The sequence below is a fragment of the Platalea leucorodia genome (genome assembly GCF_965183815.1).
Source record: "Platalea leucorodia genome assembly, chromosome: 17".
Taxonomy (NCBI): Eukaryota; Metazoa; Chordata; class Aves; order Pelecaniformes; family Threskiornithidae; genus Platalea; species Platalea leucorodia.
In genome coordinates, this window is record NC_138839.1 from 6,486,147 (window position 1) to 6,502,776 (window position 16,630).

Genomic DNA, 16,630 nt, shown 5'->3' on the forward strand with positions numbered 1-16,630 from the left:
ATAATTTAGAAATAACTAATATAAAACCAGTTTCTCATACTTATAATTTAAATAGTTTCAATTTATATACTGTGAACATGAATTAAATCCTCTATATTATTATTTTGAAAGCAAAAAAATGAATAGGACTATTCGTAAAATGTAGCTAAGACGGCTAAATTTTACTTTCAACCTTTGTCATAGATACGGGAGGCCAGATCCGTTGCTACAGAGGGAGTGTGATATTCGTGTCACTCTACGAATGGCATCTGTTCAGTATGTGCATACTCAGCGTTTCCAGGCAGAGGTGGTGTCTTTCATCCAACATTTTACTCAGCTTCAGGATGTCTTGGGGCGGCAAAGAGCAGCAATTGAAGGACAAACAGTATGTCTGGGTTCTTTCTCTGTTCTTTCCTAGCCTATTTTTGGAAGTTGAAATGCAGTATAAAATTTATGTTACTTCAGCAGCTGCGTGAGTTGAAATGATGGGAGGTTGTGAGTTCTGATGTTAGTGGAGATTGCTCATACTCATGTTGTAGTTAAAAGACCTTATTTAGGACCACCTTGCTGCTATTTGAAAGTGTAGAATGCCAAATTTACACATTACTTAAAACTTAGGCACCTGGATCCTGCCGTATACACGGATACAGGTGTTTTCTTATCTTTGTGATGCTGGACAAAAAGGGCTCAAGATTTTATCTTGCCTTTTTCTCCGCTCTTCACCAGGTAGTTATAATACCTGAATAAGGAGAACCAAGTGAGAGGTCCCGCTGTTCTATTCAGGTGTATGTCTTTGATTAAGTATGATGGCTAGTAGACTGAGAAAATCAGATGCTGAACTTCTCCACAATAGAGTATACAAATAATCATGGCAGTCACAGCCTGTTTTGTACAAAACCTAATGTGGGAGTGATTAATACAGTTAATAGTAATAGTCTTGTTTAAAAAGTCGCTTCTTATAATTGGGAAAAAGGCAGTTAATACTTGCATAAATTAAAATGCTTCATTGCGCATCAGTTAGGAAGTTTGAATCTGATTTTGAACCATCTGTTGTAAGTATTTTTTTTTTCCTTTTGTAAATAATTTTTCTTAAGTAATCTTTAAGTAGTGAGCTGAGTAGTGTGTTATGCCTCTTAGTTTGGTGGTGACAGTGTGCTTCACTCCTGATTGCTGCACCTGTTGCACAGGTGTGTGCTGTTTGCGTCATAGTCCTTTTTTAACTAGCCTTTATCCTCTGCCTAAAACAAGAGTTCAAGGGGGGGGGGGGGGGGGGTGTGGTATAAAATTTTGTCACATCTTAATTTTGTAAATCAAGGAATAGTGTTCCTGAATTCAGTACTAGTCAGTGTGAAATATTCACCCACTTCCTGTATTTTTTAAATTTTTTTTTTAATGGATTTTTGCTCTTCCCAGGTGAGAGATAAAGCACAGCGAGCTTCCCGAGTTCTTCTTGATATTGAGGCTGGTGCTCCTGTTCTGCTTATACCTGAAAGCTCAAAGTCTAATAGTCTTATTGTAGCTAATCTTGGAAAATTGAAAGTCAAGAACAGATTTCTGTTTGCGGGTATGCCGGGTACTTTTTCATTAAAGAACAAGGTAAGAACATTACTTTTTAATTTAGTAGCTTGTGGTTTTTCTAGTTCTTGTGCATTTTATTTCTATATCAAAATGGTAAATGATTCTTAGATTTTACTTTATATATACACTTTGTACTACTAGTAGCGAAACAGTCCATGGCAGTATGCTGGGTAATCTTCCGGATCTGGCCTGCTGCTGATTGTACCCAGCTGCTCCCTTCTGCGCCTGCACCTGGTCTTGCTTTCTGAGACCTTCAGGGCAGAGGGGAGACTGTTCTGTGGAACTCACTAGAACTGGCCTTGTTAGGAAGCACAGGACGCAGCTGGGCGCACACCTGAACGTGGGAGCGTAACAGGCTTTCAGCTAACCCTGGTTGGTAGCTTCTTCAACTCTTCACCAAACAAAATTTCAACAGTGTGAGTAGCGGAAAAGAGAGATCTGTATTGGCTGAGACTTCCTGGAACATACTGGAGAACAGAGTTGTTTGGTTGTTGTTTTTTTTTTCTGCTCTTATGAAACTGAGTGTGTGTAGTTGCTTTGATTACGTGAAACCTAATCTAGTGAGTGCTTGAACCTATGGCTAGGCGCAGGATAGGGAGTAGTTGGTGTTGCTGTTGAGAGATGCAGCCACAAAATGTGGGGTAAGGAAGATCTATCTTGGATGGCTTTCTGTGTCTAACCTATGCAATAAAATGGGTAGTTGTTCTGGGAACCCCCTAACCTCATTTTAAAGGGGGGCAGAAATGAGGTGGACTGAATTGCTGCGGCAGTTTTGTGGTGTGTCTGTTACCTCCATGTGATTCGTATCTACCCACGTCTTTACTGTAAGGAAATATTGGACTGTAATATTGAGTTGTCTTCTGTACTCGAGCGTGCTGACGTATTTAAAGGTTTGTAAGTGGTAGATTCCTAAATTAATGTTAGAAGTTAAAAGAAAGGATGTGTGCATAGTAATTTTATTTCAACTTAAAAATACTCTGTTATGTAGCACTGTAGAAATTTGGGGGTTTGAAATGGGATCAGGTGGGCGGTTGGAGGTTTTTTTGTTTGTTTTGTTTTCATTTTTTCTTTGTCCTGTGTTTATTTTTGAGGATCTGATTTTACAAGGCAATGCATACAAGGATCCAGTTTTATTTGAGGTATTTTCCATCTTTATAGTAGTGTTCAGGTGCTGCTTATCACTTTAAAAAAAAAAAGGAAATTTTCTTGTGGAATTTAGCACTTTAAAGGTTCCTTTATATGTTAAAAATTATGTTTCTCTTCTAAAGACTTTGCTGAATTCTCTAAGAATTGTATTTAAATTTGTTGTGGTGTGCTCTTTATGCATGTCTGAGGAGCTATTAACTTGGATTTATTGTATAAATTCATAGATTTATAGATGATGTGATGATTTTTCTTTGCATGCAGTTTTCAGTCTTGTCTTTACAGTATAAAGTTAAATGTTCATGTCTTCAAATTTTTAATCTTAAAATCCTTGATCATAGCTGCAATGATTTTTTCCAATAAATAATACTTAAAAAACATGCAAGGCAAGTAAAATTAATAATTAAAACCAGAAAGAAAAGTTTATGGGTAAGGATTTTATGGTGACATCAGAAGCTGGATACAGAAAGAAGGTGGGAAATGATAGTAACAATACTGCAGTCATGGGTAAAGTGAGCAATCCCAGAGCAAGGAACAAGTGGATCACTAAAGACAGAAGATTGTTATCTGCTAGGGCATGTGAAGCTGAGTAAAATTGAAACATGAAGTTAATAAATTTGCATCAGGATAGACTAAATGAACCCTGAAATTGGCTTCAGAGTATAAAGGTAGTGTCAACCTGTTCCACCAGACATACGTTTTTGGGAGAATAAATTCCTAATGTTGGTGTGACTGTTTTACCAGTGAACTATATCCTTTGCAGGTTTTTGATGCTAGACAGCATCATGAAGGTGGAAAAGCTAAGATTTTCACTGGATATGTGGTGGTGGGGAAGTGTCTAAAATGTTATACATCAGTATAAGCAAGTTTTTCTTTTTTCACCTGTGGGGATTTTAACAATTAGGGTAGGGATTTATTCTATCTTAAACTTAGCTACTGCAGAAAAATTTTGGGACACATTTTGGTATGATGACAAGTATTTAAAGTCCATAAAATGATAACTTCATGTATAGAAGTGTTGGTTCACCTATTCTAATACTAAGTTGCTGACGTGATCTTGCAGAAATAATGGCATATGTTGTTTTCATCATCTGAAGATGTTCTGAGAAACAGTGTTAAATATTTAACAATCGTTATTCTACAGAAATGCTTGATATCTTGACAGTCTTACCTTTCTATTTTGTATTCATTTCATTTGCATGTTTTTTTTGTTGTTTTGTGCAAAACCCACAGTTTTTGAATTAATTTCTCATTGAAAAGATTTCACAGTTTTTTTGAAAATGTTGCTGAAATAAACTTTTTTTAAAAGAAGATGTTTTAATCTGCTGTTAAGGTTATAAGTTTGGCCATCTTTCTACAGTAAAAGATACTGGCATTCAAATAAAATATTTAGTTTTTTGAGAGGAATTTGTTACAGCTTGAACCTTGGTATATTGATTCTTTAGAATTTAAATTAAAAATCTATTGTTAATTACAAAATTACTTTCATTAGCAGGATTCAGTTCAATTTTCATCTCCTTTGGGAACCCCGAAACATAGCGTGAAGAAAACAACAAGTGCTGATGAATCAAAAGTTGTGATGGAAGGATTGTTCATGAAAAAATCATCAGGAACAAACATTTCTAGGCTGAAGAGTGAGCCTCTGCTGAATACATTGAGTAAGCAACAAGGGCAACAATCAAAGCTACCAATTGTACCAAACCCTGACAGCCCAGGTATGTGATAGATAGAAACCCCATATAGCTCTTCTTTTTTTCCTTGTAAAATAATGCAGTGCAATTTTGCTTGTATCTTATGTGACACTGCAAAGGCAAGGCTCTGGGTCTAAAGACTGTAGATTTAAAAAGACATGACTTCTTAGTTTCAAGGTTGATTTTTTGCAACTTAAAGGATTAGAGAATTGTAGTTCAGTTTCTGGAAGAACAACACTGCAGTTTGGCATGTTTTGAGATACATATTGCAGACATATAAGGCATATAGTTGGACTCTTAATTAAAGAGTTTACATTTACCTGTGAATGAGGTTGGTATCTGGTAGTTACAGCTAAAAAAAAATCTTAATAACTTCCAGGAGAAACTAAATTTCTTTTTAAAGTAAGTTGTATTAGTTTTGTACAGATACTTTTTTTTTTTTTTTTTTCCTCTCTTAATATGTTATCTCCTGTGCACTTGCAGAGGATCACATCTGCCTCTTAGACTGCATTGTGGTTGATCTGCAGGACATGAATATATTTGCTGCAGAAAGGTACCAGAGAGAGTATTCAAAGGCTGTAGAAGATACAAGTGCGGACTTGAGCTTTCCATCCTACTTCGTGAGGCAGACGGGAGGAAGCCTATTGACAGAACCTTTCAGACTGAAGCTACAAGTAGAGAGAAACTTAGACAAGTGAGTTCATCTAAACAGGATCGCTTTATGCTGTCAGCCAGTGTTTTAGATGCCTTTTATCTTAAAAGTATTGCCTGCTGTATTATAGCACTTTGAAATACTGAGGTTTTTTCCTGTGTTGTAGAGAGCTAAGTCATGCAGTTGCAGACATATCGATACATGGCAATCTGTCATCAGTCCATTGCTCTCTGGATTTGAATAAGTATAAACTGATACGTGGACTGCTGGAGAACAACCTTGGAGAGCCTATAGAAGAGTTCATGCGGCCTTATGATTTGCAGGATCCAAGAATTCATGTAAGAGGAACTATATGCAGTTGAAATTCTGTCTTGAAATGTCTGGGGCTTTTAATGATTGGGCTAAATATCTGTTATTTTTTTGTAGTTTACCAGGTGAACTGGTAGATTTAAAAAAAAAAAAAAAAAAAAAAAAAGAAAATTTAGGTAGGCAAACAGCAAAGGAACCTTTTTGTCTGTAGATAACTACTGTGAATTCAGGTTTGTCTTGGCAATACTGTTGTGTTTTCAGGTATGGCTTGCTCTTATGATTGCTTCATGTTTCCAAGATTCTAATCTTTAGAAGAGATGTGTGAGAAACAGCTGTCATTGTTTGTATTTGTTAGTTCATTTTAGGTCTGCTGAAATATATCGGTGGGGAAAAAAGTTAACAAATCTATGAAAACTGTACTTTTTTTTTCTGCAGTATTTAAGCTGAGCTGCTGTTGCAGTATATTTTTGGTACATTAGCAAGCTTAAGATTTTTCCATTTGAATGGAGCTTTTTGGAGGGACTTGAAGGTTATCCTGTAATGATGTGCAGGGTGATGATTCCTTTCCCATGGTGTCTATGACATTCCTAAAGACTTAGGAGATTGTGGAATGTGTGTTACTTTGTTAAAAGCCCTCTTTTTGTTCTATAAATCTGAAAGAAGAATTTCGGTAATAAAAGGTTTACAGCAGAGCTGAGCCATTCTCTTTTTTTTTTTTTTTTTGAGCAAGTTCTCAAGTATTGGCTCTTTGGCTGTTGTCACATACTATCCTTTCAGTAAGAGCGTGGGCAGCACCTGGAAATAATCAATATTTATCCTTATTACTGGGAAGGGAAGCTGTTGAATAACATGTTTTGTCTTGATCTTGTGGGGCTTCTAAGTGTTGTCTGTGTTGTACGACTGTAATCTTTGCTTAAGAAGCAAATATGTGACCACAGCAGGGGGAAAAATTGCAAGGAGGCATCTAGGGTTCTCTTTAAGATCTGAGGAAAATACAGGTATGCTCTTCATGTCAGGCTTTTCACCTAAAACTTTTAAAAAAAAAGAAGTTTCAGAAACTACAAATCCAATTTAATAATAGAAGGTACCTGAAATAGTTTGAAAGAGTTGTTGGCTGTTTTTTTGCAGGGGATGATGCAACATTTTGTTTAGGAACATTTTGTTTAGGAACAAAGAAGCTATAGAACAGTAGTGTGAAAATGGTTAATAGACATTTTTCAAGTTGAAGCCTACACTGTTGTGAAATGTAACTTTTTACCCAACAATGGTTAATGAAACTCTGAAGGAGAAAGACACTACAGTTGTTTCCATTTGTCTGAAATAAGAAAATTTAATTCAGGAATGAAAGTTGCTTAAACAGATGCTTTTAAAAAGAACGTTGGTGTTTTCCACTTTCAGACAGTTTTGAGTGGAGAAGTGTATACTTCTATGTCCTTCCTCATTGACATGGTTAATGTGAGTCTGGAACTGATGGATCCAAAAGGAAAAGATGGATGCAGCTCTTTAGCCAGGTACAAATTTTCTGTTGTTACTTTATCCTAAATCCTATGCTCATCTGAGAGATTATAGGACAGGAATTGGCATAATACATGAAATTATGGTTTAATAATGCAATGAAATAGAATTTCTTAGAGTCCAAATTGAGAGTTTCAGCTGATCTGAAAGATGAAAGGGAATGACACTGTTCAAAAGATACCATCTGTGTCTTTCAAGTTGTCCTTGAAATCACAGTTCAGTAATCAGTTGGCTTGCCCAAGAGGAATTATATTCTAATTAAGAAAATGTTGAGAGGTAATCTTAAAAAACCCCCAGATTTCTGCTATGTTGTTTTGTTTTTTTAATCCAGAAGGTTCTGCATCAGTGGAAAATATTATTACATATAGTATAGATCTACTTTGTATCTCTGTGACATGAGATGTGATTATAGTTGTTTTAGAACATATGTAAATGAAAGATACCAGCAGTATACCATGCATACTTTTAAAAGAAGTAGCTTCTAGCAATAAGTGAGCTACAAGACTCTTAAATGTATTGTTTTGCTTTTTATTCTTTTAGGTTTGATTTTAAGAAATCCAAGTTGCTTTTTGAAAGCTCTTCAAATGGAACAAAGTCTGTAAATTTGGTTTCTCATTCCATGATGGCATTTGACACACGTTATGCTGGACAGAAGTCTACTGGAGGCACGCCGAATGTGTTCAATTGCATCTTTCAGTCATCAAAGAACACTAGTAGTCCAGGAGCAATCCAGATTGAATTGCACTTCAGGTTGGTAATTCTGGGATTTGTTGGTTGGTTTGTTTGTTTTTAATGCTTACATACTCGATGACGATTGTCTTGGTTTAGTACAGCTGTTATTAATATCGATAAACTTGCTGGCATTGTATTTAAATCTGAAGACATTTTTGGGGTGGTCATGGTACTTGATAGATTGAAATCTGCAGTTAACTGAAGGTTGTTGGATTCCACCCCCCACACACACACTTCCCCGTTGCAATAAAAAAAATTTAGGTTTGAATATGTAATGTATCGCATGAAGTTCTGGCCTATTAAAATCGGTAGTGCTTAAAGCTTGGTAAGTCTGACCTATCACTTGTATGTTTGCATGAAACCATATTATAGAATTTTTAATATAGGTTGTGCAAAAGCTGTTTTCCAGTAGGTGTCACACTTGCCTTTCTGGGAGAATCAAATAAATACAGAAATGGCACCTCTTTCAAAAAACAATCTCTACATTCTGTTCTGTATTCTATCCTACCCTGTTTGGTTTTCCTTATCCAAATCTCTTGGAATGCTTAAAGGCATCACAGTGGATATCTGTTTTGTTCTAATTTAATATTGAAAATGGGAATATAAAGTATAATGTCAGTATTTACCTGTATCAGCATGGTGTTTTGTTGAGGGATGTTAACTAACAAGAAAGAGGGTGAAGTGAGATGATGAGAGATGTTGCTTTCACTTTTGATCAGGCTCACTGACCAAAGTCAGCTTTCTAACTCTCTTGTAAGTGTGATAGCTTCTGAAGCAGTTGCAGGAGTAACACAGAAAAAAGTCTGTAGACTATTTTAGTCCAATAGAAAATCTTGGAAGACATTTGTTCATAAAGACCAGACAAACTTTAGGCAATTGAGAGATATTTGTTGTATAGATTTGGATACTGCATGATGGTTTTAGGTGCTTAATAAGTTTGTGTTCAGAAAGGCACCAAGATTTTCATTTGAATAAAACTAAAATGCCATGGGATTTAGGGGAAAAAAAAAAAAAAAAAGGTTTCATGTAACCGTTGATCTAGTATCTGCCTGGATTGCAGGTTAGTTTGCACAGTATAGCCTAATCTGGTTTATGAGTGATAGTTACGGGAATTTTCTTCCCAACTCTTGTGCTTTTAAATTTTAGCCACATAAGCATGTGTTACGTTTTTACTGGTGAGAGCATCCTTGGCACTAGATGTAAGCTTTTGCAGAGCTCAGTGATAGTGTTATACTGGCTCGTGCCTTTTGGAAATATCCTGGAGAGCCAGGGAGGGTTAAAGGCTTTTACTATTGGAAGCAATGCAGGCAGGCTGCTTCTCACAAAGGAATTACAGTGCTTTAGAGATTTTATAGTTCAGAATGTGTTGGATATAAAATTGTTTCATGGTATTTAAGCCCTTAGATTATTTTCCAGTTAGCGTGACCAAATATAATTGGTATTCCAGATCATGAAGCCAAACACTTCCACCCTCCTAGCCAGATATTGAAAATGTGATGCTAAAAGTTCAGTAAGGCTAGCATTTTTTCTGAATGACAAAGAAGCTTCCTGTGCTGCAAAATGCTGTCAGAGTGTGAGAGGAAACACATTGTATGTCTAATCTGAGGGATGTGGAGCCAGGTCTAAATTTCACACGCAGTACGTTAGGTTTGATACCGAACAGATGTAAAATAATAATAAAAAGATCAGTTTTAAAATTTGAGACTTTGCAAATTAGTATTGATAATGTAAATGTATTAAAAGAGCTTTTATAATTTAATTTCTTGTTACATGGAGATTTTCAATTCATCTTTTGTATCATTACAGCTTAGAATTCATGCAGTTAAGCTCTGTTGGGTTTCTGTGGGTACAGCAACTTGCTGAATTTCAATCTGTTTAAATATATTTATATATGTATTTTAAAGGCAAGACACTCTGTAAACTAGGTGTATCCCTGTAAAGTTCCCTATAGTGCTTACTTGCTAGATACTGGTAGTTTTCTACATCATTTTAAATATATGCAAGATATAAAGCTCATATGTGTGCTTCTCTCTTCTTAAAAGGTCTACTAAGGATTCCTCCAGTTTCACAGTTGTTCTGAACAATCTTCGTGTATTTCTGATATTTGACTGGTTGTTACTTGTTCATGACTTTTTATATACTCCTGGAGATACCAAAAAGCGAGAAAATCACCTTTCTTCCCGGCAACGCACTTATAGCAGTGAAACAACTGTAATCCCAAAAACAGTGAAAAGTGGAGTAGTTACAAAACGTTCATCGCTACGTGTGTCTGCAGAAAAACAACTGGAAGTTAAGGTTAATGTGACAGGTAAATGTATTCTTCTCTGGTGCTTTTTTAGGAGCTTTTCTGGTTAAAAGCCATGTTGTGCTAGTGGGGAAAAAAGGTCCTTTAAAAGATGGAAGATCAAGAAACCTGCAACAAATGCTTAAAATACCTTAATGGTATTTGCAATTGCCTTGTTTATTATTTGTCATTTTGTTTTGTTAAGGAACTGAATTTGTGGTTGTTGAAGACATGTCCTGTTTCGATACCAATGCAATTATTTTGAAGGGGACTACTGTTCTCACTTACAAGCCCAAGTTGTTAGATCGTCCTTTCTCTGGTAGTTTGTTTGGCGTTGAGGTAAGAAGAAATAAATTTGCTTTTGTAAAACATCTAAAATTAGAGAAGCTTGTGAAGATACTTTACTATAAATATATATACACCAGGAGTAGTCCACAGATGACTTTTGAAGTTTGTTAGTTCCTCATCAAATGCTCTCATTCTACATCAGTTTTAAGAATGGTTTTATATTGTTTCTGTTAAGACGTTGAAACACTTGACTATAATCTCAAAATATTGCTAGTTACTAATCTAGCTTCCAGCCATAAAGTGGCAAATTAATTGAAAGCTGAGGAGTGACTGGGTAGACAGAAGCCCATGTGGTCAGCAAAGGCCTGCAAGCTGTAATCGTAACTGACTTGAGGTGAACAAGCAGTATCGTGGCCTTGGAATATGCAAGTAGGGATCTTTTGCGAGTAGGAATTCTGAGTATGCAAAGTGATCCTTGCATCCCGTTCAGCAGAGTAGGAGCACAGCTGGAGCGCTGTGGTCAGTCTGGGGGAGACAGGGCTGAAGAAGCTCTGAACAATTGTGAGAGCAACAAGAACACTCAGAATGGAGCGGTACATAATATATAGGGAAAGTTTAAAAGAACTTGCTCAGAAGAACAGACTGTGCAGAGATGTGGTAGATCCTAAATGGTTGTTGTAGACCAAAGAACAAAGCGTTTTCCATATCTGTGATAGGAGGAGTAATGGAGTTAAGCTTAGCAGTAAAGGGAATGTTTGGCTGCATATCAGAATCTCTTTTCCTGAATTTACAGCATAGCTGGGCACTGGAATAAATTGTCTGGAAAGATTTTGGAATCTCTGCTGTCTTAAAGTTTAGAAAGGAATTGTCTGTAGAGAACAGTTTGGCTATAGCTCATGTTTTGTGATAGAGTCAGTCGTTGATTTTGAGGTTCTTGCCAGGCCTGTTTTCTCGGCTCCTAATTTTTTTAAAACTATTTTTAATTTTTAGGTTTTTTCGTGCCGGTTAGGAAATGAGCAAGAGACCGCACTGTCAATTATTGATCCAGTACAAATTCAGATGGAACTTGTTGGGAATGCTTCCTACCCAAGTGGTTCAGGACTGTTGGATGCTTTCAATAGTGAGGATTTTCCTCCTATTCTAGAGGTAATATTAAAGGCCTGAATAAAGCTATATGCAATAGAGAATACTAGATCACGATCTTGCACAGATTTTTTTATGCCCATGGATTCCATAGAATACTTTCAAATGTATAAGAAAAGACTAAGATAAATTTTTCCTGAAGTGGGAAAGGCAAAGAAACAAGCATGAAGAAAGTGGTCTTAGTGGTAACGAAGGAGTGGTTTCTGGGATGTATTATAGAGATTAATAGTGGGGGCAAAAAGCGGGCTGATACTGTAAATGTGTTAGATAGTTACTAATAACTGAAAGAAAAAGGTTTATTTTCTGTATCTCATTGCTAATGTTTATTAGAGGGGAAATGTATTTAGAGAATTCTTTTTACCATTATACCAAAGGAAAACTTTATTTTCCCTGATACACGCTTTTAATGCTTTTGGTTGTTAGTAAATGATAACGAGTTTGGTAATTTTATTACTGGAGCTTTAAAACAGTGTGGTCATCAGATTTTAATATCAAATTTTGTCTTCCTTTGGGAAAAGCTTTGTTAATATCCAAAGTACACAAGAAAAATACGTAGAAAGGGGTAACTGAATCTTAATTTTTCATTTAGATTCAGTTGCAAGCACTGGATATCAGACTATCATACAATGATGTTCAACTCTTCTTGGCGATTGCAAAGTCAATTCCTCAACAGACTAGTGCAGCTATGCCTGACTCAACTGTATCGATTGCTGAAAATACTGCTAATCCTTCTAGTTTAGCACTGGTGAATGAGACTTCCTCCTTGACACATGAAAACAGAGAGATATCCAAACGTGTGTTGGATCCTGTTCTTGGTATGTTTTTAACGGTTGGGGCGAAGCCGGTTTTTTATATCTAAAGGAGGTTTCTGCAGTGTCAAGCTAGACTAGACACTAAACACAAAAGATGTTGATATCTTCATTGTGTAAAAGCCTTCATTGATTTGAATTCTCTGATGATAGCATTATACTGATGGTACTATTAAAAAAAAAAAGTAGATTTTTTTTTTGTTGTTGTTTTTTCTGCTTGTAGTATGACAGTGAGTTGTTTTATAGTAAGTTTTATTTAGCATTGCTTGTCATTGTAAATCATCATGATGGAGTACTTCTTAGGTAGCAAACTTTTAAGGGGGGAGTGAGGCCACCTCTTCAAATTCATTAAACTGGAAAGCGTCATAATTACCAGTTATCTCTTTGTGTCTGGCAGTCTTTTGTTTTGGTGACATTGCTTTTTTACAAACCAAAAATTGTGTGTGGTCGGAACCACTGCCTGACAATAATGAGGAAATACACACTAGTGAAAAAGGCTTTCTCTGCTACTGCACTTGAGAGCCATGTGGGGAGTTCTAAGTAAATAAGTAATTGTACTCTGAATGAAGGGCTGGTTTACAAAAAAAAAAAAAATTAGTCCCAACTGAAATTCATGGAGTACGTTGGCTTCCTGTAGGAGAATAAAAATAACCCATATCTTCTGGAATATAAACATTATGGGTTGGGGGTTTGGTTTTTGGGTTTGTTTTGTAAAAGCAGTGCTGAATCATATGCTTTTCCTACAGTTGCAATCTTACACAAACAAAGCCCCATTTTTCATACAGGCATATCTTAATTTTAAAAATGAAAGCAAGTAGATAACTGTCACAGGTTTATGATGGGTTAACTGTTCGATTACAGAGGTACAGCTGGCTCGCCTCCAGGACTTGGGATTCAGTATGGACGACTGTCGTAAATCTCTTCTCATCTGCCAGGGTAACCTCAGATGTTCTTACTTGACTTTGCAGGTTGTTCATATTGCCTAACTTGCAATTAAGTAAAAACTTTCGGACTGTGAGGCAGCTGATGCACAGGCAGTATTACCTTCTCTTCTCTACTTTGGCTCTGCGTCATCTTAAGAACTTTCATTTTTCTGTTCTGCTGTGTAGAGCCCACCCCCTAAAGATTCTTCTTGCCTTTTGAGATGTCATGTGTGGGGTGTTTGAGTGTATTTTTGTCTGGGGCTTTGGGTTGGGGGTTTGGTTTTGTTTTGTTTTATGGTATACCTGTTCCTTGCTATTATCCATCTCTTTCTCTTTAGAGCACGTATTTTCATCTCTCCTTTTTTGAATCATGTATTTTACCTACTTCTACGTGCAATATATGAAAAGTAGATGGAGCTTTAACACAAGTGATTCTTTTTCTTTAGCACTGTCATGTTTCCCGCCTTATTTATAGGCATTCGTAGTATTAATATAGATTTATATTATGTTGCCACTTGGTTTGCAAACTTCAAAACATTTCTTATTCTTAGAAAATATCAATGCATTTATAATCTTTTCATATTTATGTTATTAAATAGAATGCATTCAAGGTACTGTTGGTGTCTTGCTATACTTCTTAAGAGAGAGGGAATTAGTTTGCTTCCGTATGATTTTTAAGTAAGTACCCTTAATTGAGAAAATAGATGATGATTGATTGGTTGTTTGGTTTTATCTAAGGTGACTTGAAAAAAGCAGCGAGTTGGTTATTTAAGAATGCTGAACCTTTCAAATCGGATTCCCTGACCTCTTCTGGTCGAAATAGCCAGGGGATTGTGCCTTTTCAGTTCATCTCTGGAGTGGAAATAAAAGCAGAAAGTATATGCATTTGCTTTATTGATGACTGCATGGACTGTGATGTTCCCCTTGCTGAGTTAACCTTTTCACGTGAGTATCTTGTTTTGCTGAGTGAGTTGCATGAAATTACTGTTGGTTACTGTGTATGTGCAGCACCATGCTCCAGTTTCTTAGGACTTGTGAAACTTCAATTGACAGTGTTGTGGTGGTGGTGGTTGTTGTGTGGAATCTTGGGGTTTTGGGTCTTCTTTTGGTTTGTTTTTTTTTAGTTTTTGTTTGGTTTAAGTTTTGTTTTTAAGAAGATTACAGTCTTTGTAGGGTTAAGATTCTGGTTTCCCCTTTATACATCACATAACAAATGGAATGTGTCCTCAGCAAAACCCTAGGGAGGCTCTGTGTTGTAAAGCATGTCTGTCTATAAATGTTATTTGAAGAGTATTATGATACACTTTTGTACCATTTCAATTTAAAAGACAAGACAAAACCTTCCATTGCTTACTTAACAGTTCACAAAATCAGGAAACTTGATTGTTTTGCATTAGTATAACATTCACTTTTTTTGCAGGTTTGAATTTTCTCCAACATTTGAGAGCCAACCCTGAAGGCTACGCTCATTTTACCCTCTCTGGAGATTATTACAATCGTGAGCTTTCAGGTGAAATACTGGGGGTTTTGTTGTTTTCTTAAGTTCAGGAAAACAGCCTTGCCTACTACAGTAGCCTGAAATTCACCCAATGTGAAATACATATAAGGGAATGTGAAAGATTGACTTTTGTCATCGTGTGTGTGTGAGAACTTGTGATCCTAGGCAAGATATCCTAACTTGATATCGGATAGAGGGATGTGGAAAGCAGAGAGATTGCTGATATGAAAGTTGCACTGAAGTTTTCAAATGTAATTGCCTAAAAAGGTTATCCAAGAAGATGACAGTTACATAACTTGCTGTCTCTGTATTCGCTTCTCTTTTTTAGTATTTAATTGTTTTGATGCATTCAATTTGTTACTTATTTCAGGGAGGAAAAGCACGTGAGGGTAGGCGGTTAGGTTGAAGACAATGGGTTAACATAAGAAGACCATCATAATTTATATTTTAGATATAAAAACGCAAGTTATGCCTCAATACAGGTCAGCCACTGACAAAAGAAATAATCTAGTTGTGTGTTTTGTCTGAACTGAGAAACTAAATCTGTTATAAAATTGGTGGCCACAACCTCAGGAATTATCTGTCAATGGCAAGGTAGTTTTTTTTGGTTTTTAAAAATATGTAGAGTGGGTTTTTTTAATAGCTTTTAGATCTTTGTCTTTTGTGATACTGAATAGGAGGCCAACTTATAGCGTGAAATGAATTTCAAAACTATTTCAGAGAACTTAGTTCCAGCTAACTTCAATATGAAGCTGTAATTGCCTTCTAATGCTTTCCTTGGAATTAAGATATTTCTGCAAGACCCTACATGTAGTATACGCTGGTTCAAATGGAGAAGCTGGAGCAACTTTGTCTTAGCTAGTAAATTAAATCTGTAGGCTTACAAGTTCATCTTGAACGCAGATTGAAAGTAAAGGATCTCATTGTTAAATACTTAAGTATGTAAACAGCATTTCAATGTGGCCTTCAAATGTGTAATACATGTGACGTTTTCTGTTTGTTCTCAGGCTGGGAGCCATTTATTGAGCCATGGCCGTGTTCCGTTTCTTGGCAACAACAAGCTTCGAGCCGCCTCCACCCTTCCCGACTGAAGCTGGAAGTAAAGGCTAAACACCGTTTGGATATCAACATTACCTCTGTCTTCATAGGTATGTAGCAGTACTCCCCGAGAGCATCACTGTACCGTCTGATCTTCACTGTACTGAAAATGACAGCCGTTTCTGATTGAGGCTTGCTGGTGTCCCATAGGTGGAGAGAGGGAGATTTGGCACAAGCCCCTAGATACTTCACATGATATTGTACACAGGTGTGCATTTAGGCAGCCTGTATTTTATCAGATACCGTGAAAGTGTAAAGACATGAGCTACATATTTTAGAGGTTAGTAGGAATTCTTTGTCTGGTCATATGAATTCTATCAAATTCATATGTTGTTTGAAATTTATTTTTAATCAGAAACAGACTTTCATTTAAAGCTTTCCATACTTTACAGTACTTAAAAATATTTTGATAAGCTCATCATTTTTCAATACATCGACAGGCATAGTGGGGAGCTACTTATTTCAGTTCTGCAGTCTCTGAAAAGCTGAGCTGTCAGTTCCCACCTCAGGAAATCAAAATATTTTGTTCATCATTAAGTCAAACTTCATGCAAGCTTCTGTGTTGTGAGACTATGATTGTGTGCATTTCCTAGAAATATTCTTGCTTAGTCTGTATGCAAATCTGAATTAATTTGGTGGTCATAATAAAAAAATGTAAATGGCTGAGCTTGCAATTGTGCAAGCCTTGCAATTGTGCAAGCCATGGAAGAGCCTTCCATGTTCCCTGAATATTCATTCCTTTCTCCTGCAAGGCCTGTGGGATCGGCAGAAAGAGGGAGCTAAGGTGGGAGGAAAAGACACAAATCAATGATTCCTAGGAGTTCCCATGATGCTTTTTAATACTAGTGATAACAAGTAGTGAGGCTAGTTTATGATTAATGCTGTGCCAGAGGACTCCGTTGGTGTCTTGATATTTATGCAGGAATGTGCATGTACCTCTTAAAAATAAAAAAAAAAAATCAGAAACTGCTTCTAACCTGAGCATATT

General features: G+C 36.4%; 1 protein-coding gene across 4 annotated transcripts in view; it reads left to right on the top strand.

Annotated features, from left to right (window-relative positions):
• The window catches only part of VPS13D (vacuolar protein sorting 13 homolog D), a 109,309-nt gene that overhangs the window by 25,170 nt on the left and 67,509 nt on the right, over positions 1–16,630 (top strand). For 3 of the 4 annotated variants that reach the window (XM_082328884.1, XM_082328886.1, XM_082328887.1), the window contains 15 exons: positions 184–364; positions 1,393–1,575; positions 4,193–4,415; positions 4,875–5,085; positions 5,210–5,381; positions 6,751–6,863; positions 7,408–7,617; positions 9,642–9,907; positions 10,089–10,222; positions 11,162–11,317; positions 11,904–12,129; positions 12,985–13,059; positions 13,785–13,991; positions 14,467–14,556; positions 15,552–15,692. In XM_082328884.1, coding sequence (XP_082185010.1) covers positions 184–364; positions 1,393–1,575; positions 4,193–4,415; positions 4,875–5,085; positions 5,210–5,381; positions 6,751–6,863; positions 7,408–7,617; positions 9,642–9,907; positions 10,089–10,222; positions 11,162–11,317; positions 11,904–12,129; positions 12,985–13,059; positions 13,785–13,991; positions 14,467–14,556; positions 15,552–15,692 — 2,588 coding nt within the window. The remainder of the gene's footprint in view (positions 1–183; positions 365–1,392; positions 1,576–4,192; positions 4,416–4,874; positions 5,086–5,209; positions 5,382–6,750; positions 6,864–7,407; positions 7,618–9,641; positions 9,908–10,088; positions 10,223–11,161; positions 11,318–11,903; positions 12,130–12,984; positions 13,060–13,784; positions 13,992–14,466; positions 14,557–15,551; positions 15,693–16,630) is intronic. The other variant, XM_082328885.1, reaches the window with a different exon arrangement.